This window comes from Garra rufa, chromosome 24 (genome assembly GCF_049309525.1).
Source record: "Garra rufa chromosome 24, GarRuf1.0, whole genome shotgun sequence".
NCBI classification, from domain to species: domain Eukaryota; kingdom Metazoa; phylum Chordata; class Actinopteri; order Cypriniformes; family Cyprinidae; genus Garra; species Garra rufa.
In genome coordinates this window covers 29,066,146-29,093,149 of record NC_133384.1, presented here as the reverse complement: position 1 = coordinate 29,093,149, position 27,004 = coordinate 29,066,146, and the positions used below count along the sequence as shown (strand labels likewise).

Here is a 27,004-nt window from a genome sequence, read left to right as displayed (position 1 = left end):
ATGTGCGCACAAAAGGGCCCCACATTTAGCGCTTTCAGAAGTGCGGATGGATATTAAAATAAGACATCTGACAGAACTGCAGAAAAATGGAGGATTTAATTGCTCCAGAGATGGCAATTATTATGAGATTTAGAAAGCCATTTTCAATGGCAGACAGGAGTCATTTAGTCCCAGTCTTAAGTGCAGCGAAGAGCCGAAGGTCACGTCAGTGTTGTCATTACGGCCTGAATAAAGATGCTAATGAAGGGCTTGACTTACTCTCCTCTGCTCTCCATAAAGGTTGCATTAGTGTCGCGCGGCATGAAGACGCAGCCATCTTTACTCGTATTAACGTGCGACGAGTTTCACGACGAGAGCAAGTGCTAATAGCGGTGTTGGTTACGCACCTTGCGTAGCGTAACCAACACCATTATGTCCGCAATCAGCCTGGCTGCAGACGCAAGGTATAATGGGCAAATACCCTTTAAATGGTGACGATGTAACAATAACTGGCTGCTATTAAAATGAACATTAAAGGGAAAGTTCACTCAAAAATAAACATTTTGTCATCATTTACTCACCCTCATGCTCTTCCAAACCTGTAAGAGTTTCTTTCTTCTGCTAAACACTGAAAGAACAGTTGACGATAGCCATTGACTTCTATTGTATTTTTTCCATACCAGCAACTGTTTAGTCACCCACATTCTTCAAAATATCTTGTGTTGAACATAAGAAAGAAATGCATGCAGGTTTGGAACAACTTGGGGGTGAGTAAACGATGACAGGGTTATCATTTTTGGTGAACTATCCCTTTAAATTCTAAAGAGTATTTATTATGTAACATCAGCCATTATGTATGGACCAGAAAACCAATCATAAGGGTCAAATTTGTGAAATTGAGATTAATATATCAACTAAAAGCTGAATAAATAAGCTTTCCATTGATGTATGGTTTGTTAGGATAGGACAATATTTGGCAGAGATACAACTACTTGAAAAAAATCTAAATATTGAGAAAATTGCCTTTAAAGTTGTCCAAATGAAGTTCTTAGCAATGCATATTACTAATCGAAAATTAAGTTTTGATATATTTACAGTAGGAAATTTACAAAATATCTTCATGGACCGTAATCTTTCCTTAATATCCTAATGATTTTTGGCATTTAAAAAAAACTTCAATTTTGACCCATACTTTTTTAATTTGCTACTGCTACAAATATACCCCTGCTATTTAAGGCTGGTTAAAAGAAACTCCTACTCAACAAATGAAGATATATTCTCTATATTAGATACATCCTTGCCAGAGGCTATTTCAGAAAATGGCGGGGAGCAAATCGGCCATGGCAAAAGCAAATGACGCCTATGCTTTTTCTAATTGTCTTAACAACTATAGAATTATGAATGTTGGCATTGCCTCTTCAGCAATCTACACTATATATTGTGAAATCCTATATAAAGGCACTAGGGAAGGTTTTGGTGCACAGACGTTTGCAGCATTTCACCAATATTTCAGCCACCTAAACAAAAGACTGAGGATCTGATGTCTTGAATGAAGAATTTAAGACATACAATGTTGTATTGTAACTTAAAGTGTTATTTGGTTCTGGTAAAGCATGAAGCCAAATGTGAACACCCTTAAAGGATTGGTTTACTTACTTCCAAAACAAAATTCTGATTTACTCACCCCCATGTCATCCAAGATGTTCATGTCTTTCTTTCTTCAGTCACAAAGGAATTAAGCTTTTTGAGGAAAACATTCCAGGATTTTTCTCCATATAGTAGACTTCAATGGTGGCCAACAAGTTGAAGGTCCAAATTGCAGTTTCAATGCAGAATCAAAGAGCTCTACAAAATCCCAGCCAAGGAATAAGAGTCTTATCTAGTGAAATGATTTTTCATTTTTTATTTTCTAAAAAAAGGTAAAACAATGATATCAGACGATTTTGAAATTGAGGAAAAAAATGAGATGGACTTTTTTCAGCTTACTCTACCGCTTTGATCACTTTTGAACATACAAAGATGAAGGACTAAACACACGTGACTTTCTACGTAATGTGTGAAATCACAGACATACATCTATGGTTAAAAAGTATATAAATTTGACCTTTTTTAGAAAATGATGGATAGTTTTGCTAGATAAAACCCTTATCCCTCAGATAGAATCGTGTAGATCCCTTTGAAGCTGCATTAAAACTGCAATTTGGGCCTTTAAACTGTTGTCCACCATTGAAGTCCTCTATATAGAGAAAAATCCTGGAATGTTTTCCTCAAAAAGCTTAATTTCTTTGTGGCAAAAGAAAGAAATACTGTACATATTGGATGACATGGGGTGAGTGAATTATCAGGAATTTTTATATTCTGAAAGTGTACTAATCCTTTAAATGCAACCATTAGCAGTAGAGTCGTGCAGCCCTATATACAGCAAGCCTATTCTGAAATCTCTGGCTTTGACACAAAAGGGGGTTTACCTGTGGAGCGAGAACAACACGCTGCCAGATATCTGATTGGTTTGCCTAAACACATGCACATGTTGAACAACCTAGAGTGCTGGATCAGAAAATGAGCACAAACATAACTTGTTTACTCCCAGTTAAACAGCTTTACTGAAAGTAGCACATAGAATTACAAAATATATAACTGCTGCATTGTTGAATCTTGAAAAAGCATAGTTTAATGAAAATGCCAAATGATTTTAAAAGGCTGGTTTAAAATAAACAGGTTAGAGAAATTCAGGTAAGTTCCTTTTATGTAGCATTATTCACAAGACATTGTCAAAGTAGCTTTACAGAAAATTCAATTTCCTTTAATCTTTAATGTTGTGGCTTAAAATATTGAAATGTTAACAGTCAATTAACATTTCTTTAAAATTCTGTGCATTCAAGGAAATGCACATGAAAATATCACAAATGTATCCATTAAAGCACTAAATCTACATCTCTGTGGGTCACCATTTAGAATAAAATGTATCTGCTGAACAAATTATACAACTTGTGACCCTGGACCACAAAATCAGTCATAAGTAGCACAGGTATATTTGTAGCAATAGCCCACAATACATTGCATGGGTCAAAATGATCAATTTTCCTTTATGCCAAAAATCATTAGGATATTAAGTAAAGATCATGTTCAAAGATATTTTGTAAATTTCCCACTGTAAATATATCAAAACTTAAAGGAGTAGTTCACTTTCAGAACGAACATTTACAGATAATGTACTAACCACCTTGTCATCCAAGATGTTCATGTCTTTCTTTCTTCATTCATAAAGAAATTATGTTTTTTGAGGAAAACATTTCAGGATTTCTCTCCATATAATGGACTTCTATGGTTCCCCCCGAGTTTGAACTTCCAAAATGCAGTTTAAATGCAGCTTCAAAGGGCTCTAAATGATCCCAGACGAGGAAGAAGGATCTTATCTTGCGATACGATCGGTTATTTTCTAAAAACGTTTCCAATTTATATATTTTTAATCTCTACACAGAGTACAGAGCTAGACAAGACAAGCATTTAAGGTTAAAAAGTGTATAAATTGTCATTTTTTTAAAGACAATAAGCAATCGTTTTGCTAGATAAAACCCTTCTTTCCTCTGCTGGGATCGTTTAGAGCCCTTTGAAGCTGCATTTTGGAAGTTCGACCTCGGGGGCACCATAGAAGTCCATTATATGGAGAGAAATCCTGAAATGTTTTCTTCAAAAAACATAATTTCCTTTCGACTGAAGAAAGAAAGACATGAACATCTTGGATGGCAAGGGGGTGAGTACATTATCTGTAAATTTTTGTTCTGAAGGAACTACTTTTAGTTAGAAATGTGCATTACTAAGAACTTCATTTGAACAACTTTAAAAGCGATTTTCTCAATATATTGATTTTTTTGCACCCTCAGATTACAGATTTTCAAATAGTTTATTCATTAAGCTTTCCTGTGATGTATAAATCTCAATTCAATCTCAAATAAAAAAACTGACCCTTATGACTGGTTTTGTGGTCCAGGGTCACATATGAGAATACTTTAAAGGGTTCGATTATAATGTTTCAGTTTAAACACTTGCACTGTAATACTAAAAATTCTACTACCTATTCTGCTGGGAAGTGTTATAAACTGTAAAATTTCTCCTAAATGTTTAATCGAAAGTTCAACCTTTGTCTCGAATTCCAATGTTTGGCTGCTGATAAACTTCACTTTTCTGTGAAGCTTCTAGGACTTTTCTATAAAATCAAACTGGCTATTTTAGCTCTGTCACCATTCATTGTCAGACACACTATTGCAACTCGGTGAAGGAAAGACAAAGGATATAATTAAAATCGGTCAGTCACATTCATTGACTAAACGTCAGTATAAAACCGTGAGAATCTGACTGAACTGTTACCATAGGCCACAGAGGCAAAACAGGTAACTCTACAGTGATAGCTGCACTTCCGTATGCTCCTGATTTAGTTAATGGTATAAACTGACATGTGATTCTCACATGGTTAGCAGTACAGCTTATTAACCACATGGTTGTGAGATGCATTACAGCATTGCAGTCTGCAACTCAGACCTAACTAAGCGTATAATAACTGGGAAATTGGATTATCTGGACATGCCATTATTTCCAGTGTGTTCACTGCCTTGTTTGGATCGCAATACTCTTTACAAGAATGAGAGCTGAATGCCAAATGAATGCAGAAGCTGTCTACAGCACAGCCCTTAAGGCATGCATATATCATTAAAACACTTCAAAATGGTTTTAAAAGAAATCCTGTGTACCACTGAAATGATTGCCAACAATACCATTGTGCTTCAACACTTTTCTGCAACACACATAATTTGTATTCAACTAGTGGAACAGAATTTGTTATGGCAGCATTCCAGGAACACTTTCCTGATCTTAACAACCAGTATGCACACACCCACAGAGGCTATGTTCAAAACAGCACACTAGCATACTAGTCTCATTATTTTTGCAGTATGTATATTGTGCACAGTAAGTGAACCTTCTGTATGCACAGAATGCAAAGATGATTTAAAGGAATAGTTTGCCTAAAAATGAAAATTTTGATGAGATTAGGACAAATTCAGCATTACATCACTTGTTCACCAATGCAGTGAATGGGGGCGCCTCAGTCCAAACACAGCTGATAAAATCTTCACAATAATTCACAAGTATGACTCCAGTCCATCATTTAACCTCTCATAAAGTGAAAAGCTGCATGGTGTCTAACAACAAAATACATCAATATATTAGTTTAGAACAGTTTTGGACTTATCTTCTGATTCAGACTAGACCATTTTTCACTGATAGAGGACTCCAACATTGCTTACGACTATTTTAGCTGAAAGCAGCAGTTTAAAAGTTAAATTTGTCTTAATGATGACTTTTTTATTGAAAAAAAATATATATACATATAAATAAATAAAAAGCTTTCATTTCACAAGACAGTAATTGATCTGGTGTCGTGGATATCTTGTATATTATTGCAATGTTTTTCTCAGCTGTTTGGACTCTCATTCTGACGGCACCCATTCACTACAGTGGATCCAGTGGTGAGCAAGCGATGCAATAATGCAATCTTGGATTGCTTAACAGAGTACAATTTCAGAAAAACAAACACTTTTTGTGTAGACTTCAAGTTAATAAGAGTTAAAACAGAAAGACTCAGAAACAGTTCCAATGTAAGTTCTTTGTTTCTGAATGTTTACTTTAATATTTACATATACTTACAGCAAAGTTTACTTCATTGAGAAATACTTATATAAGGCTACAATAGTCATTGTCTGTCACTTTAATATGTTAATATACACAAATTATTTTTAAATAATGTTATTTCCAATAAAATATTAGGCTAGTTTTTGCTTTGGTATTGTGAAATTTATCTGGAATCGATAGGGAAAGGCTTTTTTTAATGTTAAATGTTTAAATTTTAATAATTAAAAGTGTTAGAAGTGCAAAAAAAGTTAAAAATGAATGTCACTTTCTGAATAAAAGATGCAAGGTAATTCACAAATTAAAGGTAAATCACAGCACAAATATTTATATATTTAGTGTTGTACTATGCACTCACCCACATACTAAATAAAAAAGTATGCAGAACAGAGTGTATACTGCACAGTATGAACTACTCACCACAGCCATTTACAAACACACATACACAGCTTGAATGTTGCACAAAGGGTTAACTGAGCACTGCAAACAGTTTGTTAAAACTGTAGACAAAGTGTATTGTAATGAAAGACTGATATAAGAATGCAAAACAACCGACATTTGTTACAATAAGTAACTTAAGAAGAAACTTTGACCTGAAACACCCACTACTGTCTGAACTTTAATACTTCTAGAAAATCAACAATGTAAACACGAGACTACGGTTAGCTACTTTTAAAGGAAACTTATGGACATTCATAAAGTTATTTAAAGATATTTAAAGAGTTGAGGATTTTCACAGGAAAATGCGACTAACACGAGCCATCTTTCACCAAGTACTGCATTAATGTTTAGTATCACAGATTCATATTAACGCACATCAGCCTGTCAATAGAACAATACGGCTGCATTTATGATATGATACGCAGTGTATACCTCGATATCCGGAAGCTCCTTGCTCAGCATTCGAGCCATGTTTCTCTCAAATCAAAACGAAGGAAGATGAAATGAAGACAGAGGAATAAAAGTGTTTGTATTCCGACGATAGTCCTGCTTTCGAGGCGTAACGTTATAGGTTTACTTCCAGAGTTCACTAGTCAGCTTTCTTGCGAAACTACAGGATCCTTTCGCGTATAGTCAGAATGGCTGAAAATCGTCCTCTGCGACATCGAATTGACAGTTAAAGCAACCGCATAAGATGTCTAGAGCTCCTTGAGGGGCTGGTGGGCATCTGTGGAGGGTCTTTAAGGCGGCAGATAAAGTTTGTTTGACGCTAACTTTCTGCACACCGCACAGAGGACGCCGTGTTTGCTAGCAGGTCTTGGTCATGTCAAGACGGGGACAAATGTAAACACACTGACCATTGGACCACAAAACCAATCGTATTGGTCTTTTTTTTTTTAATTGAGAGTTATACACTGTCTGAAAGCTGGATAACAAGAGATAAATACGTTTTTCATCGATGTATGGTTTGTATTTGAATATCTGGAACCTGAGGGTGCTCAAAATATTGAGAAAATCGCCTTTAAGGTTGTCTAAATCAAGTTAGCAATGGCTATTACTAATCGAAAATTAAGTTTTGATATATTTATTTTAGGAAATTTACTAGATATCTTCATGGAACATGATCTTTATTTAATATCCAGTCATTTTGACCCATATACAACTACTACATCCTAGTTTAATTTTTATAACCTACAGAAAACGTTCCCAGAACATTCCCTGCGGTTATTTTTAGTTTTTAACCTGAAAAGAACCTTCCCAGAACATTCAATGCAGGTTATTTTTATTTTTTTAACCTGAAAAGAACCTTCCCAGAACGTTCCCTGCAGGTTATTTTGAAGTTTTATTTTTCCAACCTAGAGAGAACGTTAAAGCTAACCAAAAGCTAACATTCCCAGAACGTTCTGGGAACCAAAAATTGTTAGCTGGGTTAAGACTTGTTTTGTGGTCCAGGGTCACATATACTATTTTTTTTTTTTTTTTAGTTTTGCAGCCATTTTAGCGTTTCTATTGAGCTGCAATGTGTTTTGAAAGCTTGTTTAACTATTACTATGGGGTTTCTTACGGTGGCCGAGAGAGGCCAACGCGCTGCAAACAAGAAAACACATGCAAACAGAAAAAAACGACAACAAATAAAGAAAACATCTTCATCAGTTTGACAACACAGGCGCTGCAAATCCTCGCAACGCAAACACAAATACGGAAACGCGCTGCAAATTCTCACAACACAACCAAACTCAGAAACGCGCTGCGAACACACGAGGGCGCTGCAAACTAACAAACGCGCTGCATATAACACGGTCCACAACGGAAATGTTTCAGGGGGACCTCAAAAAGTGACGAACTCATCTGGGACCTGATTATTTATATCACTATATTACCTGATTATTTATATCACTATCACCTTTAAGTGATACTATACTATCACTAAAAGGCGATAGTTCACCGATAACACCTCTGCTCTGACCAACAGCCACTGAAAAAATAATCAGGTCCCAGATGGGTTCGTCACTTTTTGAGGTCCCCCTGAAACATTTCCGTTGTGGTCCGTGCTATATGCAGCGCGTTCGTGTGTTCGCAGCCCCTCCGTGTGTTCGCAGCCCCTCCGTGTGTTCGCAGCGCGTTTCTGAGTTTGGTTGTGTTGTGAGAATTTGCAGCGCGTTTCCGTATTTGTGTTTGCGTTGCGAGGATTTGCAGCGCCTGTGTTGTCAAACTGATGAAGATGTTTTCTTAATTTGTTGTCGTTTTTTCTGTTTGCATGTGTTTTCTTGTTTGCAGCGCGTTGGCCTCTGTCGGCCACCGTAGTTTCTAGGCTAATAGGTCACATTAGGGAAATGATGAGAAGAATAGCAATGTGCAGTAAACAGTAAACTGTTTGCACTACAAACCAATGTGTTCATAATTAAGATAATACATTAAAATAACATGGTAAAGCACACCAGTTTGCAATATCAAGCAGCAAAGGCACTGTTTTGTACAGCTAAAAATAGACCTATAAAATTTGCAAATGGATGTGCCCGCTCTTACGGGACACTTATTCCACTCAAAATATACATTGCTTACAAAGATCACAAGTTAAATGAGTTAACTTGTAAACTGTGTATTAAAAAACAAATAGTATGTAAAACAGTATGCATTTTGCAATGAGAAACATTGCCATGACATAAACATATTCAATTATTTACAGAATGAAACCCCTGCAAAACAATTTTCCCATAAAACTACCTTTAATGTTATTGTAAGTAGAGAAAATTACAAGCATTTGCATTCAAGTCGACATGATCACAGTAATTATGCATGCATATAAAATACATGTGTTTAGTGCACACAAATCTGTTTTTCCTTCATCCCTCAGACAAGCCCGTAAAATGCAGATGATCCCTAACAGCAGGGCTTGTTAGATCTAGTACAACACACACATCTTGTATCGATCACCTTGTGACAGAAGCGTCTGCAAGTCCGATAGTGTTTCAGTGGTGATCCAGTTCTTTGTAATGCAAGCAGCAGAGGATGTTAACCTCCATTTGTACAGTGACTCAATGTTTGCTCATCGAATATTGTGTCATTTTTGATATGCATGCTTTTCAAAGCATTTGATCATCTTGATCTGTGGCTCATTACAGTGAGCTGTGTATATTTACCAAAACAATAACACTAATATAATGACTAACCTACAGTAGTAAGGTGAAGTAACATCTCTGATTTGAGATGCTGTTTGAAATCGTATTAAAAATGAACGTCTTTACAAAAGATTGTTTATATTGATCATTTCAGTCATCTTTTGTTCTGTAGGCTTTTATCTTGACAATATGTGTGTTTATTGGCAAATAATTAGAATGTGTGACTGTGACTCTGAAAAGCAGCACAGTTATTGCGGTCGATACTGCAGCAGTGAGACAGTTAACTGCAAGTCTGGAGTGACTTGGCATTTTAAACAGGACTGCCATGTTTGTTGTTGTTATTTTTTTTGTATTTCTCGCCTTGGTTGTAGATCAGGTCAGGCCTCACCCACTGACAGCTGGCCACCAATACAATAAAAATGTATAGTACTCGAATAATGGTGTTTAAAGAGACAGTTCATCCAAGAAATTTTATTATGTCATTGTTTAGTCACCCTCCACTTGTTTCAGACATGTACAGTTGAGGTCAAATGTTTACATACACCTTGCAGAATCTACAAAATGCTCATTATTTTACCAAAATAAGAGGGATCATACAAAATGCATGTTATGTTTTATTTAGTACTGACCTGAATAAGATATTTCACATTCCACAAGAGAAATAATAGCTGAATATTTAAAAATGACCCTGTTCAAAAGTTTACATACACTTGATTCTAAATACTGTGTTGTTACCTGATGTTTTTGTTTTTTAGTGATAGCTGTTCATGAGTGCCTTGTTTGTCCTAACAAGTTAAACTGCCTGCCGTTCTTCAGAAAAATCCTTCAGGTCACACAAAAGGCTGGTTTTTCAGCATTTTTGTGTATTTGAGTCCCTCAGTTGTCCTCTTTTAACACTTAGGGCGACTCATACGCAACTATTACAGAAGGTTCAAACGTTCACTGATGCTTCGGAAGGAAAAACGATGCATTAAGAACTGGGGGGGTGGGGGTGAAAACTTTTGAACAGAATGAAGATGTGTGCAGTTTTCTTATTTTGACTGAATACCATTTTTTTTATTTAGTACTGCCCTTCAGAAGCTACTTAAGATACTTACATGTTTCCCTAAAGACAAAATAAGCTAAATTTACCCTGATCTTCAAATTCAAAAAGTTTTCACCCCCAGCTCTTAATGCATTGTGTTTCCCTTCTGGAGCATCAGTGAGTGTTTTAACCTTCTGAAATATTTGCTAATGAGTCCATCAGTTGTCCTCAGTGTCAAAAGATGAATCTCAAAATCATACAGTCATTGGAAAGAGTTCAAATACACAAAAATGCTAAAAAACCAAATCATTTGTGGGACCTAAAAGAATTTTCTAAGGAACAGCAGGCAACATATAGTATTAAGAATCAAGAGTATGTAAACTTTTGAACAGGGTCATTTTTATAAATTAAACTATTATTTTCTCTTGTGGACTACATCTTTTATGTGAAATATCTTATTCAGGTCAATACTAAATAAAAAATAACATGCATTGTGTATGATCGCTCTTATATTGGTCAAGTTATTAACTTGACCAATGTGTATGAAAATTTTTGATCTCAATTTTATGAGTTTCTTTCTTCTCTTGAACACAAAAGAAGATATTTTGGAGAATGTTGGTAATGAAACAGTTGATGGTAGCCATTGACTTCCATAGCCATTGATTTTTTCCCCATCCTATGGAAGTCAATGGCTACCGGCAACATCTTCTTTTGTGTTTAAAAGAAGAAAGACACTAATAGTGGCTTGTTTCGACGTGAGGGTGAGTGAATGCCACAAAAATCTTAGAATTTACTCTGATTTCTAATAATACTCAGTTACATTTCTTTTGAAAACCTTGCTAGCTAACAAACCAATCTAATTACACTCCTGCCAATTTTATTTAACTTTTACAGCCAATGAAATCCATTTCTGTGTAAAATGTAATTGACCACAGCAATGGTCATTTGTCTTTGTGAAGGGATGTCTCATCACTCACCGCAACACAGTGACCTAAAAGCTCTTAGTGGGCAGTATAAATAAAAATATATTTATTTTTTAGCTGAAAAATCAAATATGGCTTGTTTTTGCTAGATAAACATTTCTAAACCCATACTGCCTGTCATTCTGAAGACAGAGGCCATCTTTCCTCACAGGCATCGGCACTAGAGAGCCGATCTCATCTCAATATTACACTTCTGATTATTCGCTGCTCAGGCCATTTCTGGTCATGAGGTGAAAGACTGCTTTGTAATATAATGTTATGATAATCTAGATGGTTCATAATGGGCCTCAGCAACATTTACTGAGTGAGTGAGCATATAGATATGTCTCCGTCCACATACAGACAGACAAGGAACCGCTGTGGTGCTAAATAAATGCTGGCATTTATTCGGTAAATGAAAGAACGTTCACAATCAGCTGAGTAAATGCATGATCCTTTATTGTCTCAACAACATTATTCCGAACAGTGTGTGGGAGACTGCATTGTCAGGTTTTTGGCATTGGAAGTGTGTTTAAAACGATTAGCTTCAAATAGGATTTGCTTCATGTATGACCATGTCAAATCCAATTCCCAAATGACCGTTTCACACGTCAGGAATAATCCGTGATTTAATGCGCTTGTTCTCGCCTTTAAAATTTCTCAGGCATTTTGCCATCCACTGAGGTTTTTTAATATATTTTTGTACTTTATTACTTGGAAAGGAGAACACTTTCTAATCAGGTTGGAAAAAAAAAATTTTTTTTGAGAAAAATAAATACTATTATAATAATTCATATTACTTCCATTTTTAGATTATAAACAGGATAATTTGCTGTTTTGGTTGTTTCACTTAATTATCGACTGACGATAATTAAAAATGTTATTTGCCAAGAAGCATTTGAGTGCACATTGAGATTATTTGTTGCCATTGATAGTTCCTTAAAGAATCTTTAACATCCATGAAACCTTTCAATTGCACAAAAGATTCTTTGTAATGGCAAAAGGTTCTTGGATTCTTAAATTCTTAGATTTTTGTCTAATTTGAAAAAAGTATTGAAAAAGATTGATATTTCAGCAAATATCTGCATTGATTGCTAGGAGAAACAACTGAGATAGTAACAAGACCTCGTTTGCATATTCATTACTGCATACATTTGATCTAGAAGATACTTTTACATACATGCCACCAAACATCACATCTTTAATTTGCCTGGCATATTGTCAGCTTTAAAACTAACAAGACTGAAAATTTCATCCCATCAATAATGCATGATATTTACAGGCTGGTGTTGGAGCAGAGAAGAGCCCAGGGACTCGGTTTTCCCCTCGACTTCATTTGGCTGTGTGACAGGATCCATAACCCTCTCTGAATCCTATCAAATGATGTGGTATGAAGTGTCATCTTCTCTCTGAGCGCTTCTGAGGAGTTTCATCTCTGCAGGGAACTGTCATCAGGTTCCTCTTCCTTTCTCTCTCTCCCATTCCCATCAATTGGATGGGCTATCAGACATGTCCAATCCACTGGTCAGACTGAAGGTGATCAGCAGGTGAAGTTGCTCCCCTCTGCGTCTCTACCTCCTGTCCCACCAGGGCAGCGTCCCCGCCATGTGCTTTATCCATCCTGAGTGCAGCGAAACAACACAAGTAGTCTCTGAGATGCACAAAAGATTTGTGTGTGTGTGTGTATGTGTGCTTTCAGCTTCTTCTGGTTTTGTGTTATTTCAAAGGACAGGAATGCAACCTTGAAAAATAAAGCACTTCGTAATAGTTGCACAAGACTTACATAAATTCATAAATTCAACTTCTGTTAGTTTATGTGGGCGTTAAATATTTTTCATGTACAGTATTCATCACAATCAGTTCTCAAGCATTAGATTCGACTAAAACATTCGTACATATATCATGTTCATTCATTTTCCAACATTTATATTCAAGTATGTTCAAAAAATACGAAACCATTTTTCTGTTTGTTATGAAAGATTAATCCCCAGTTGCCGGTGCATTTTGCATGAATTTGTCGTGCCCCGAGGACAAATCCAACCCATACAGATTTACATCCTCGCCGGGTAATAAATCTCTCCACACATAGCAACAATCTTGCAAAATCATTAATGTTTTTGTCCTCTCTTATCAATTCCATTTTCTGGAGTAATTGAGCAGTAATCTAATTGGTCCAGTGACCCTCTGCATAATTAAACGTTATCAAAGTGATCTGTCGGCAACTGGCAGAGAACAGATGTTGCTCTTCAGCGGAGTAATCAGTCATCGACCTCTGGCTTGAGCCAATCACAATTACCTTGATTTGTGCAGTCCGGAGTGTGAGACCCCTTGTCCTAAGTCACTCAGAAACCCCCAAATGGATCAATAAATTCCTCAGTAGCTCCGCCCATCTTGTTCATACTCATTAGTGACTTTGATGGGTTTAACCTGTTACCTAATGCAGTTTACAACAGTTCATTTAAAACTTAAGTTTAAAGGTGAAATGTGACATTTTATGCCACTAGTTACGGAAGCCTATTTCCGCCATGTAAGAAAAAAAAAATCATGCCTTAAAAAGTCGGAATTATGATTTGTAGGCCTGGAGTTACAGACAATGCTTAGACTAAGCCAGGATTAGGCCATAGTTCAACTAGGACATTTAAGCCATTTTTATAAACATGCCTTTGAAAAAACATTACTGGTGTGCATTTTAAGACAAAACCTTGTCTGTGAAACTGGGGGGTAAAGTTGAAATTATGAGATTAAAATGTGATATTATGGTGTTTTTATGTGATTAATTATGTGATAAAAAGTCTAATTATTTTTTACATAATTACGAGATAAAGTCAATGACTTAAAAAAGTCAATAGTAATTGTGGTTTCTGCTTTTCCCCCCGGTTTCACAGACAAGGTTTTAGCCTAGCCCCAGACTAAAATGTAAGTCTGAGCTGTTTCAACTGAAAGAAACTTGCATTGACTGATCTTAAAATATACCAGTGTCTTTGTTTTGTCTCAAGATGTACACCAGTCATGTTTTCTTCTAAGACATGTTTATAAAAATGACTTAAATGTCCAAATTGAACTATGGCCTAATCCTGGCTTAGTCTAACCCTGTCTGTAAAACCAGGCCTTTATCTCTGAATTCATATTTTGGCTTTTTATCTCATAATTACAACTTTTAAAGTCATAATTTCAATTTAGTAAAGGCTTAGGCCTAGTCCCGGACTCAAATGTATATCTGAGCTGTTTCAACTTAAAAAAAAAAAAGAATCTTGCATTGACTGAACTTAAAATATATCAGTGCTTTGGTTTTGTCTTAAGATGCACACCAGTCATGTTTTTTCTAAGGCACGTTTATAATGATTAGTGAAAAAATAAGTGAATTCTCTACATTGCTTGCTTGGCAGCTTGGTTTGAAAATGACTTCTCTGCTATACTGCAAAATTATTATAGACAATGGACCCATTTTGCCCATGAAATTTCGCAGCTGATACATGGACACTTTCTCTAGTTGTTGCAATAGCAAGACTAAGGGTGTGTTCACACTTCCAGTTCGGTTCGTTTGGTTCATTTGGTCCGGACCAAAAAGGAAAATGATATATTTGGTCCTAGTCTGCTTAGCGTTCACACTGGCATTTTTGACAGCGACCCTAAAGATACCAAACGTAAAGGCATAGTGATACGTTCACAACCTGATTGGTCGGGTTGAATGACGTATATTTTGTGGCGGAACTCACAGAACACTCCAAACAAATCATAAATGTGCTTTCAACTTAACTTTCAACACGCTTTGAGTCGAATACACCTAATGCCATCTGCTAGACTAAGTGCACTCATTGTCATTTGCATTTGATTTTATTTTCACCACTTGCAAACTCACAAAGAGCTCATAAAAGGCACTTTACCTCCTAGTTGCTCAACATTTGCCCTCTGCTTGTTTTGTTTTGGATACACCGCTTGTTCCCTTCGTGAAATCATGTCGGATAACGTCACATCTTGTCATTACTTCCTGTTCGTGGTTCGTTTAGAAGTATTTTGTCCGTGTTGCGTTCATATTTCATTCGAAACGCACCAGAGTTCATTTGGAAGCGGACCAAGACCCATCTTTTTAGCGGTCTCGGCCCGCTTGTTTGGTGTGCACCAGGGTTCGCTCACACTAACAGAGCAATCGCACCAGAGTTTGGTTTAATCGAAGCAAACATGATAAGTGTGAACACACCCTAAAGGTCCTTGTATGACTAAAGGTTCTTGTTAAATAATAAATATGACCTCATGTTGTGTCAATTACAATTACACACTGCCTTCGAAACTTTCGCCCGTCATCAAAAAAAATTCAGATCAGATTACATTTTCTGCATCCATAGCAAGGGAACGCCAAAATCCAGAATAACGTCTGACAAGTTGATCCACTTCGTCTCCCAGCACAAAGCCACTGATATCCTGAAGTAAACTTTGAATCGCTCAGGATAATCCTGTAGCTCCCTGATAAGGAGGAACTCTCCTTCCTCTCTATGCAATCTCAGGATTGGATGCAACCAATATTTCCTCTTTCTTTTTTTCTTTTTAAGAAGAGAGAGGACAACAGAATCATCCACACTGCTTGAAGACCTAGAAATTTTTAGGATGACGAATACGAAAAACGCATACGAAAATTTCGGACTCAGTGTGCAAGGACCTTAAGGCCTCATTCCAAATAGTGCACCCATAATGAACCGACAAGTGCACTTCCATAATGTACTTAATGTGCTCTTGTGTACTCAAATGTGACTCTGGACCAATTTTTTGAAATTGAGATTTATACCTCATCTGAAAGCTGAATAAATAATATTAAATTTCCACTGATGTATGGTGGGCTAGGACAATATTTGGCCGAGATACAACTATATGAATATCTGGAATCTGAGGGTGCAAAAAAATCGAAATATTGAGAAAATTGCCTTTAAATTTGTCCAAGTGAAGTTCTTAGCAATGCATATATGAATAAAACGTGCTTTTAATACTATCTCGGTATTAAAAAATATATTTAGTTACCACTTGTAGTACACTTGAACCCATCTTTTATACACTAGTGGGTTCAAGTGTACTACAAGTGGTAACTAAATCTTTTTAATGCAGGGATAGTATAAAGTTGAGTTTTAAAAAAGGTACCTGTGCAGATTTCATTCATGTTCAAAGTTAATCAAGCAAATTTGTTGCATTGCTTCTTTAGCTGCTTGGTTTGAAAGTGACATGAAAGTGTGTAAACAGTCCTTCATGCATCGCCAACTATTGACAATGAACATTGTATTTCAAATTTAGCAAATTTTGCCATTTTACCATATAAATAGAATGCTCAACAGCGCCCTCTTTGTGCCACTGCACCCTTGATTTCACACTAGACCTCACTGCGGAATACTACCCAATTCTATTTGGCATTACACTACCAAAATGTGGACTGCATGGGTGCCATTTGGGACAAAGCTGATATTTATTTTACAGTTTAGTAAAAGTAAAACACTTGTTTTACTTTGAATTTGTAACAGCGACAGATGAGAGTATAACAATAAACCGTAATATATTTTCTCACTAGTTTGTCCAATTTTTGTTCTCAGTTTAGGGGTGCTGGCTCATCTTGCATGCAAAGAGGAATTAAGCATAATTGGAGTGTTGTGTACCTGTTACAAAGGCACATGAAAGTTGTGATCATCCTCCGAATGAAAGCTGAATCGTCAAATCATTTCTGTGTGCCTATAAAATCCTAATGTGATCCCGTAAATACAATGGCTTTCTTTTGTACACTTTCAACAGCTGCACTCACCATTCAAAGAATCAATAAAAGACCCTGAAGAAATTATGCCAGCTGATATGATGTAATCTTTTATTGTTGGCTAGATAATGCCTGGGCTGTACGTGACTGAATCACTCTGTACTCTTTTATTCGCTCTTTTTCTATCTCTCGCTCTTCATCTCTCTGTGCTATGGATGTCCTAGCATGTCTCAAACAACCAGGAGACACACTCTGCCTCCTCTTTCGCTTCGGTTTCATCAGCAGGGCCGGGATAAAAGGGCCTTAGAGGCAGAATAATTAGATCAAACAATAGATTTAGGATTCAATACAAAATAAGAACATCCTCTGTGTTTTTGGAAAGGTTTACCCTCGTTCGCCGGCTACTCAGAGCATCCCCCGTCCGAAAATACCGGTTAGTGCTGGCTTGGCTCACAACGGTCCATTGCTTGGTTTTAGAGAAAGTAATGACAGCTGGAAGCCTTAAAGTCTTTAGGAGGGAGGCATCAGCTCTTGCTGGGCTGTTTGAGAATCCAATGATAGCCAAATATCGGTTTGAAATCAACGGCATGAACAATTCTGAAAAACAAGCCAGAGTTAAGGTTAGCTCAAGGGTATGAGATACTCTACACAAGTGAAGGATTGCAAACACGTTTAACTGTCAAAGTAAAAGATTGAACTATTAATATCAAAGATTACTTATATATACTTCAATGTGTAAAGAAAGCATAAACATATCATTTAAAAACCGACCCTATCAGGGAAAATGGAAATTTATTTATCCAGAAGGAAGGTTACACCAGTGACAATTCTCATGAAAAAATGTTTTTTACAAAATGGCTGCTGCTAGTTATCAAACCACATGTTGTCAATCATAGTTTACTTACTAAATTAAGTAGTTTTATCTATTTGTACTCTAGTTTTTTACAGTTCCCTAACAATAAAGTAGGTCACATCAGTGACGTCAACTAAAAGCTTCATATGAAATCAGGAGATAAATGAGAAAATTTCTGATAATTGAAAAGAGACAGTGGACTTATTATGGGCCTGCTTCTTAGATCTTCAGGAAATAGGAAGGAGAAATCGAGTGATGTCATCAGTGTGATTTTGTATTCCAAAATAAAAGGCTTTTGTTAAATGGTAACACCAGTGACACAGCTTTAGGGGACCACTGTTTCCATTATATATTTTATTTGGTATTTTGTTTTTTTTATGCCATTTACATGATATATTTGATAGTTATGAATAGACTTTTGTATTTTAAATGGTTGAAAATCCTGGTTTTGACCTCAAAATAAAACACTTTCCCTCCGTACATCTGTAGTATGACCCTGCAAACAATTCTACCGTAATAGAATATATAGAATAATAGGCTAAATATGATTTTCATTTTTAATAAGCAAGACTAAATCTTGAACTTTTAAACTACATTTAAAAAAAAAAACACGTTATAAAATAGCGGCATTCATGTCCGACACGCAAACGGTCAAGTATAAACAACAACGCAGCTGAAGCAGAACGCGAAAACGTTTTCTGTATGAACGTCCAGTTCGCACTGGGTTTGATTCAGAACGATTCAGCGAATCGTAAACAAAAGACTAGCTCTGAAGATATTTGAATCAGTAAGTTGGGATACAGTTCTTACCGGAAACTAACAATGAAATTAATTTTTCTATTAGATTGTGTTGTATTAACGTCTACACCTACCCCAACCTTAAACTTAGCCCTTACTATAATACAAAAACAGATTTCTTATTGTAAATTGTGACATAAATAACGTTAGATTGATGTGCGCATGCCCAGTCAGAGCTGTATCCCTTCTAGCCTTAACCGGCGAACAGCTGCAAGCCGATCAGTTCATTTTGCAATTGAATCGTTTACTGCGATTCGATCAGTAATAAGAACCTTAAAGAATCGGCTCACTAGAATGATTCATTAACGATTCAGATGTCGTTTTTGCTTCTCTAAACAGGTAGGCTATCGATGTCTCACAGTTCAGCGAATCGTAAACAAGTGACTCGTTCCGAACAGATTTAAATCATTACGTTGACTAGCAAAGAGCTGCAAACGAATTAATTCAGAATCGTGATGGAATCGTTGCCTGAAAAACAAAATCGGCTCACAAGAATGATTCATTAGCGATTCAGATGTCGTTTTTGCTTCTCTGAACAGGTAGCTAGGCTATTGATGTCTCACAGTTCAGCGAATCGTAAACAAGTGACTCGTTCCGAACAGATTTAAATCAGCATGTTGACCGAAATCGGCTCACAAGAATGATTCATTAGCAAATCAGACGTTGCTATTATTACTTCTCTGAGCAGGTATTGATGTCTTCGGTTTGAACTAACCAGGGAGATTTTATGTTTACTGTTAAATGCAAGTAAGTAAAACCAAGATATTATGATTTAGAATGTATTTAAGTAAACATTTTGTAAAATGAAAATACTCTGTAAAGGCAAATGTAATGTTACAGTACTAAGGTAAAATACTGCTTGCTTACGTTTGTCAAGCATTCGCGTGTGTTTGCTTACGGTTTTCAGTTTTATTTTTAATATTTACCATTGAGGCCAATCAATATGTAATTGTGGGTGTAAATGTGTTATTTTAGGAATCAGGTATCATTGTGGAGTTTCCCCAGGGATCCCAGAGTTTGCTGTAAATGAATGTGGCATCTCATTAACAATCAACATGGTGAGTACAACCTGGCTTGGGCCTGTTTTACATTCTTGACACTTTCATACTTCACACATTAACTTCACGCTTGTTTATTCCTCACTAACCCTGAACGATTTTACATTAAACACAGTATTTATGGACCTGTGTGTAGTCACACATCACACCGAAACAAATACATTGTATGTAAACAAGTGAACACAAAACCGTGTTTTCTGTTTGAAAATCACCTTGTCAGTTTAGTCTCAAATGGAAATGATATTTGATGTCAAAGCCATCAACAGAAACATCAAATTACCATGCAATTAACATCTTCAAACCAATTTTAACACCCTCAAATAAATATTAATTCATGCGCACACACAGAGACACGCACTCGCGTGTCTCGCCGAAGTGTTCCCTTGCCAAAGCAAACACACTCCGGAGAGAAGCGCAGATTACCAGAGTTCAGTGTCCCAGCATCATGATGAAACTTCACGGAAATAACCTGCAACATCTGCACCGTGGCTTCTGCTGCAGAGCAAATGCATCTTTGCTTCACACATATCGCCTCAGTCCCTTGCCCCAATGCATTCTGGGGGGTTTTGGTGACAAAAGCCACAAAGAAGCATTTCAGTCAAGCTTGGTTCTTTATGAAGCTGTCATGCTCCAAAACCTAGTGAGCTGCCTACCTAGACAGCATTTTGAGATTCTCAACCTTGTCAAACATCAATTTTGAGGTTTATTCAGTTAAGATGTTGTCTTAGTAGGCAGCTGTCTATAAAGACAGCTCACTCGATTTCAGCACAAAGTTATTATGTAGAATAAATGTATCAGCTATGAGAATTTGTCTGGGAGCTTCACGGTTCCTAGGGTTTACACTTCAGTCTCATAATGCCTCCGAGACCAAAGAAAGTTTAATTACAAATCTAGCAGCACAGGCTGTTGCCAATGAAACGGCCGTTCTATGCACGCACTCCAAAAAGAAGTGTTATTCTTAATTGCAGGTCAGTGTAAAACTGATGTGTCAGCTGCTGTGACTGCTAATTAATTCCGCTCACAAACGAAGCCAGAGACAATCTCCATCTGCTGCTGTTTAACCTGGGAGAGAATGGCATGTCGGATTGTCATGCTCTTATTATGATAGAGTGCTCGTCTGCGATTATGACTTTTAATGGAACAAGGAACACTGACGCACATGCTAGTTATCACAGTCTATCCAATTACACAAATGTGTGTTTTCTCAAAAAAAAAACAAAAAAAAAACATATGCAATACAACCAATATTTAATGTGAAACAGAAAATTCAGTTGGAAATAGTATAGGATGATATTGTTTTTTACAATGTTTCCTGTCCAAGCGGCCTTGGTTACATCAGCAGAAAATAAAATATTAAAGAGATAGAAAAAGATATTGCATATTGAGAAAAACATACATTTTTTTTCTTTAGAATAAAAAGACTGCCTGCACTCTTTTTTTCAGTTAACAGTAGGGAAATCATTGTAAATTACTCTTTAGAAAAATATGCACAGTGATGATTCATGCACAGTCAGACATCATCATGCAACATAAAGGAGCATTTATGAAGAAAGTCAATCGGTTCAATTTTGATTTCATGTTTGATTATAAATTATGTCTGATCTTTTAATTCAGACCAAATCGGATGCCTTGTTGGCACGTGGTCACGTGGTCTTTCAGAAGAGAGAAAATCAGCCCCCATAATGCTTCTGTCGGAGAAAACAGGCATCATCAATAATGAATTACTAAACAAGGCCGTCATTAAGTGCTTCCCACTGTCTCTGTCCAGCGCAGGGATGGGGTGGGCAGACAGCATGACTCATGCACGGACTTGCAGAGATTAGGTTGAAAAACAGAGAGAAATAGAGATAGATTTAGATGGATACAAAGAGAGAGAGAGAAAGGAAGGAAGAGGAAAGGGGTCAGGGTGGAGGCAGTGAGAGAGAGAGAAAGAGAGAGAGTGGGCTGCTATTAGAGTTCATTCTGAAGTTAAGAGTCACAATGACAGTCTCTTGATAGTAGAGTAGAGCAGAGCACACAACACACTCCGCTGTGTGTCTGTGTACGACTCTAAACGATCCTAAAGGCTGAGAGACCAAAGAGATTTCTAAGTGATTGTTAAATGTTATTTCATACAATAAGACCATGGTGAAGAGGGTTCGGCTGAAAAAAAAAAAAACATTTAAAAATATTACGATTTTTTTATTTGTTGATTGTTTTTTTTTAGCTATCTTTCTATCTTTGCATTTTTCATCTGTCCATCCATCCATTTGTCTGTTTGTTTGTCTATCTATCTTTGGATTTTGCATCTATCCATTCATCCATCCATTTTCTGTCTGTCCGTCCATCTGTCTGTTTGTCTATCTATCTACCTATCTTTGGATTTTGTATCTATCTATCTATCTATCTATCTATCTATCTATCTATCTATCTATCTATCTATCTATCTATCTATCTATCTATCTATCTATCTATCTATCTATCTATCTATCTATCTATCTATCTATCTGCATTTTTCATCCATCCATTTTTTTAATCCATCCATCTGTCTGTCTGTCTATCTATCAATCTATCTATCTGTATCTATGCATTTTGCATCTATCCATCCATCCATTTTCTGTCTGTCCGTCCATCTGTCTGTTTGTCTATCTATCTACCTATCTTTGGATTTTGCATCTGTCCATCCATCTATCCATCTATCTATCTATCTATCTATCTATCTATCTATCTATCTATCTATCTATCTATCTATCTATCTATCTATCTATCTATCTATCTATCTATCTATCTATCTATCTATCTATCTATCTGCATTTTTCATCCATTCATCCATCCATTTTTTTAATCTGTCTGTCTATCTATCTATCAATCTATCTATCTGTATCTATGCATTTTGCATCTGTCCATCCATCCATCCATCCATTTTCTGTCATTCTGTCTGTCCAACCATCCATTTTCCATCCTTCCGTTCGTCCGTCCGCCCATCTGTTTTGTCCAGCTATCCATCCATTTTCTTTTTGTCTGTCTGTCCATCTATCTTTGCATTTTGCATCTGTCCATCCAATCATATTTTATTCTTTCGTCTGTCCATCCATCCATTTTCCATCCTTCCATTTGTCCGTCCGTCCATCTGTTTGTCCATCTATCCATCCATTTTCCATTTGTCTGTTTGTCTGTCTATCTATCTATATATCAATCTAGATATTTTGCATCTGTCCATCTATCCAGCCATCCATTCATCCATTTTCTGTTCATCCATCAATCTGTCTGTCCATCTTTCCATCCATCCATCCATTTTCCGTCTGTCTGTCCATCCTACATCCATGCATTTTGTGTCCATCCATTTATAATCCATCCGTCCAATCTACATTTCGTCCATCCATCAGTCCGTCCATCCTACATCCATGCATTTTGTGTCAATCCATCCATCCATTTATCTCTATATGTCTGTCCATACATTTTCTATCCATGCATAAATTCAACTGAATAAAGAGCTTAGGACTAAAATCCAGAACGAAGAGGTGTTCAAAAAATGAAATGCAAATATGTGTTTTTCACATTAGCGAACCGTTTTATCATTCATGATTTCCTAGTTATTCAAATGTTCTTTAATTATTTGAGAACTGCGGTAACATAAAAGGCGACGGAGTAACGATTAAAGCACCGATAAAAGGGACGAGTGCAGACAGAGTGAGATCTCGCAGGGTCAGATGGAGGACAGACGTTCAGAATAACACCTCTGAGTCCAGTGAAGATCATTCCGACAGACAGCCGGATATCACAGTCAGTTGCTTATCGCAGGACCTTGAAAATACCAGGGAAAAAAAATACCAGCCCCTCTCTCTTTCTCTTTCACCTTCAAAGCGGGTCTAATACGGCCTCAAAGAATACTTGATATTCTCCTATTGGTATTTGCAGATGGTGCTGCTGCTCACACATTCATTCAGCTTGGAGGAAAGGTTGTGTCTTGGGACTCAATAGATTAGTAAGTCTGGGGACAAGTGCCTCGATGCCCCTGTTTAGCATGTGAATGACACACCAGTGGGCGTTATTGGCTTTGGTCGGAGGAGGCTAGGAGCAGCAAGAGGGACAGTGGAGAGACCATTCAAGAGCAATTGTATTTGCATTAAATATGTATCAATGAAAAATCATGTTACATGAGGTAGCTGTAAACTCTATTCTGTAGCTGCCAATGTACAACAACAAAACAATCCTTTGTGAAATAAATAGTTTTAGTATTTTAGTACGGATTATGAGATATTTTGTATTCTGCACTATTTATAATAGCAATCTTGAACTCATCGAAATAGCAAATCTTTAAGATCAATCTTTTTATTTTAGTTTTTCCTATGCTGCTTTTCTAAATCCACAGCTTAACAGAAAAAATATTCATATTACCAGAGTTTTCAGTCTGAATTGAATGTAATAAGACAAGTCTGCATATCGCAAATTAATGGCAAGAAAACGTCTTTGATTTCTTCCCGCAGGCTGCATGCAATAACATGCAACCAATTCACGACAAAATGGCTCTATTTCTGTCTGTTTCATAAATGCATGACTCTTTTAAACTAGTTATTAAACTAGTCTATTATTTTTAGCTTGACAAATGGCATTGATTAATAAACAAATTACTTTTTAAAATGGCCTCATTTTAGTGAATCAAAAATAGAGCGCATGCAGTGTAGTCTGATTCACAAACGACTCTTTTAAACTGATTCTTTTTAGCGGATCAACTGATATCGCTCTCTCTCTCTCTCTCTCTCTCTCTCTCTCTCTCTCATTCTCTATCCATCCATCTATCTATCTATCTATCTATCTATCTATCTATCTATCTATCTTATAATTTTTGTCATCATTGCTTTATACAATTTTACCAACAGTGAGTTTTTGCAAAAAAATTAAGTTTCTTCTTAGGTTTGTTTGTTTGTTGCTTTTTGTCCAGTCTGAAATGAATGTCTTTGAAAATAATCTGAAGATTTGTCCTTTTCAATGAGAAGTATTTTTTGTAAGCCAAAAGCATTGTCACTCTTATTTGTGGCATTTAAAAGGACAGTGAAAAAAGAAACATATATATATATATATATATATATTATTATTATTTATTTATTTTTTTTTGCGAAAACTCACTGTTGGTAAAATTGTATAAAGCAGTGATGACAAAAATTATAAGATAGATAGATAGATAGATAGATAGACACAGCAACATAGAGACAGATAGATATCAGTTGATTCACTAAAAAGAATCGGTTTAAAAGAGTCGTTTGTGAATCAGACTACACTGCTTGTGCTCTATTTTTGATTCACTAAAATGAGCATCATTACATCTTCAGTGTCACATGATTCAGAAATCATGAAAATCTGCATATTAGTCTGTATGTAGTCTGATTCACAAACGACTATCTATCTTATCATTTTTGTCATCATTGCTGCATACAATTTTACCAACAGTGAGTTTTTGCAAAAAAAAAACAAAAAAAGTAAATTTCTTTTTTTCACTGTCCTTTTAAATGCCACAAATAAAAGTGACAATGCTTTTGGCTTACAAAAAATACCCCTCATTCAATGGAGTATGAATCTTCAGATTATTTTCAAAGACACTCATTTCAGACTGGACAAAAAGCAACAAACAAACAAACCTAAAAACAATGAAATGAAACGCGAGACAAAACACGAGCACTAGCGCTGCTAACGCTGACAGACAGTGTGCGCAAGAGCCTGGTTATTGAACATTGAGTGCTCTGTGAATTTGTACCGAGGCGAGCAGACAGTAGGTGCTTTCCTGCGCACTGCTTGAACCTAAAATGAAAGTCTGATTTTTTTTTTCTTTTCTCTTTCTCCCTTTGCTTTTGACAATGAAGCTCTCCGTGAAGATTGAACGCCCTGCGTTTACGGGAGGTGGGGACCTAAGAGCTTCACTCTGAAGGGGCCTCTCTGGGGGGTAGCCAGCATTTAGAAGATCTGATTAATCATAGTCTCTCTCTCTCTCTCTTTGAGGTGATAGCTCAGAGGTAGCAGGAGGCCTGGCCCTCGTTACGTGTGCGTCCGGGGAGAGACAGCAGTTTACAGAGCTGTGTGTGAGCAGGGAGATGAATGAACGGCACGGTGAAATAATCAATTATCACACTCTTCAGCACTGGAACAGGCCACACACACACTGCAAAAAATATTCTTAATCTGTATTTTTTTGTCTTTTATGTAATATATCTAAAATTTCACTCGTTATTTTAGTAAAGCAATATCCTCAAAACAAGTTGACTGAAATAAATGGTTTTATTCAGCAAGGATGCAGTAAATTGATTAAAACTCACAGTCGAGCGTTTAATGTAACAAACATTTTTTTTTTAAAATACTGTTCTTTTGAACTTTTGAACTCAGGATTCTAAAAAAGAATTCTCAAAAATATTTAATAACTGTTTTCTATAAAATCTGCATATTAGAATGAATTCTGAAGGATATGTATGTATATATACACACACACACACACACACACACACACACACACACACACACACACACACACACACACACACACACAACAGTTCTTTCTGTTGCTTTAAATCTGATTGGCTGAGAGGAGTGCGATATTCTAGTGATAACGGAACTGTAACCATTATATATGTGACCCTGGAACACAAAACCAGTCATAAGGGTCAAGTTTTAAAAAATTTGTAATGTTTTTTTAGATTTATACATGGCTGAAAAACAACTATTTGAAAATCTGAAATCTGAGGGTGCAAAAATGTCTAAATATTGAGAAAATCCCCTTTAAAGTTGTCCAAATGTTGTCTTAGCAATGCATGTCACTAATGAAAAATTACATTTTTATATATTTACAGTAGGAAATTTACAAATTATTTGCATGGAACATGATCTTACTATCCTAATGATTTTTGGCATGAAAGAACAACTGATAATTACACTCATACAGTGTATTGTTGGCTATTGCTACAAATATACCTGTGTGACTTATGACTGGCTTTGTGGTCCAGGATCACATATATAAAAAGTAAAATTGTATAAAATATTAGGATTTTTTTTTGTTTCTTTGTTTTTGATTATAGGTTGTTTTTCTTCCCAACTTTTTGTGTTAGATTTTTTTCCTTTAAACAATCTGAAAAAACAAGACAGTTTGCCGAAGTGTAAATATCGTATACAATATTGCTAATTTTAAGTATAAAAATAAGATATTTTACCAGAAAACAAAAACATATTGATTAAGAAGATGATTTTTGCAGTGCACACACTTCAAAAACAGCAACAAACACCACTTGTGTCAGTTTTTCAAAACAAGACAAAAACACCAGATCAAAAAAAATGTTTTTTGCGCAGCACACACTTCAGAAACCCAGACGAACGAGCACCTTTTGTGTCTAATGTTTAA

At 36.2% G+C, this 27,004-nt stretch overlaps 1 protein-coding gene and 1 long non-coding RNA gene across 2 annotated transcripts in view; both read right to left on the bottom strand.

Annotated features, from left to right (window-relative positions):
- The window catches only part of dpyda (dihydropyrimidine dehydrogenase a), a 277,186-nt gene extending 270,286 nt beyond the window's left edge, over positions 1-6,900 (bottom strand). The window contains exon 1 of the mRNA XM_073830591.1: positions 6,538-6,900. Within this exon, the coding sequence (XP_073686692.1) occupies positions 6,538-6,576 (39 nt within the window). The 5' untranslated portion in view covers positions 6,577-6,900. The remainder of the gene's footprint in view (positions 1-6,537) is intronic.
- Positions 6,901-11,648: 4,748 nt separating this feature from the next.
- Positions 11,649-18,222, bottom strand: LOC141300766 (uncharacterized). The gene is made up of 2 exons (XR_012342034.1): positions 17,324-18,222; positions 11,649-12,831 (listed from the first exon to the last, which is right to left on the bottom strand). It is a non-coding gene; the product is annotated as an uncharacterized lncRNA (long non-coding RNA).
- Between the last annotated feature and the right edge of the window lie 8,782 nt (positions 18,223-27,004).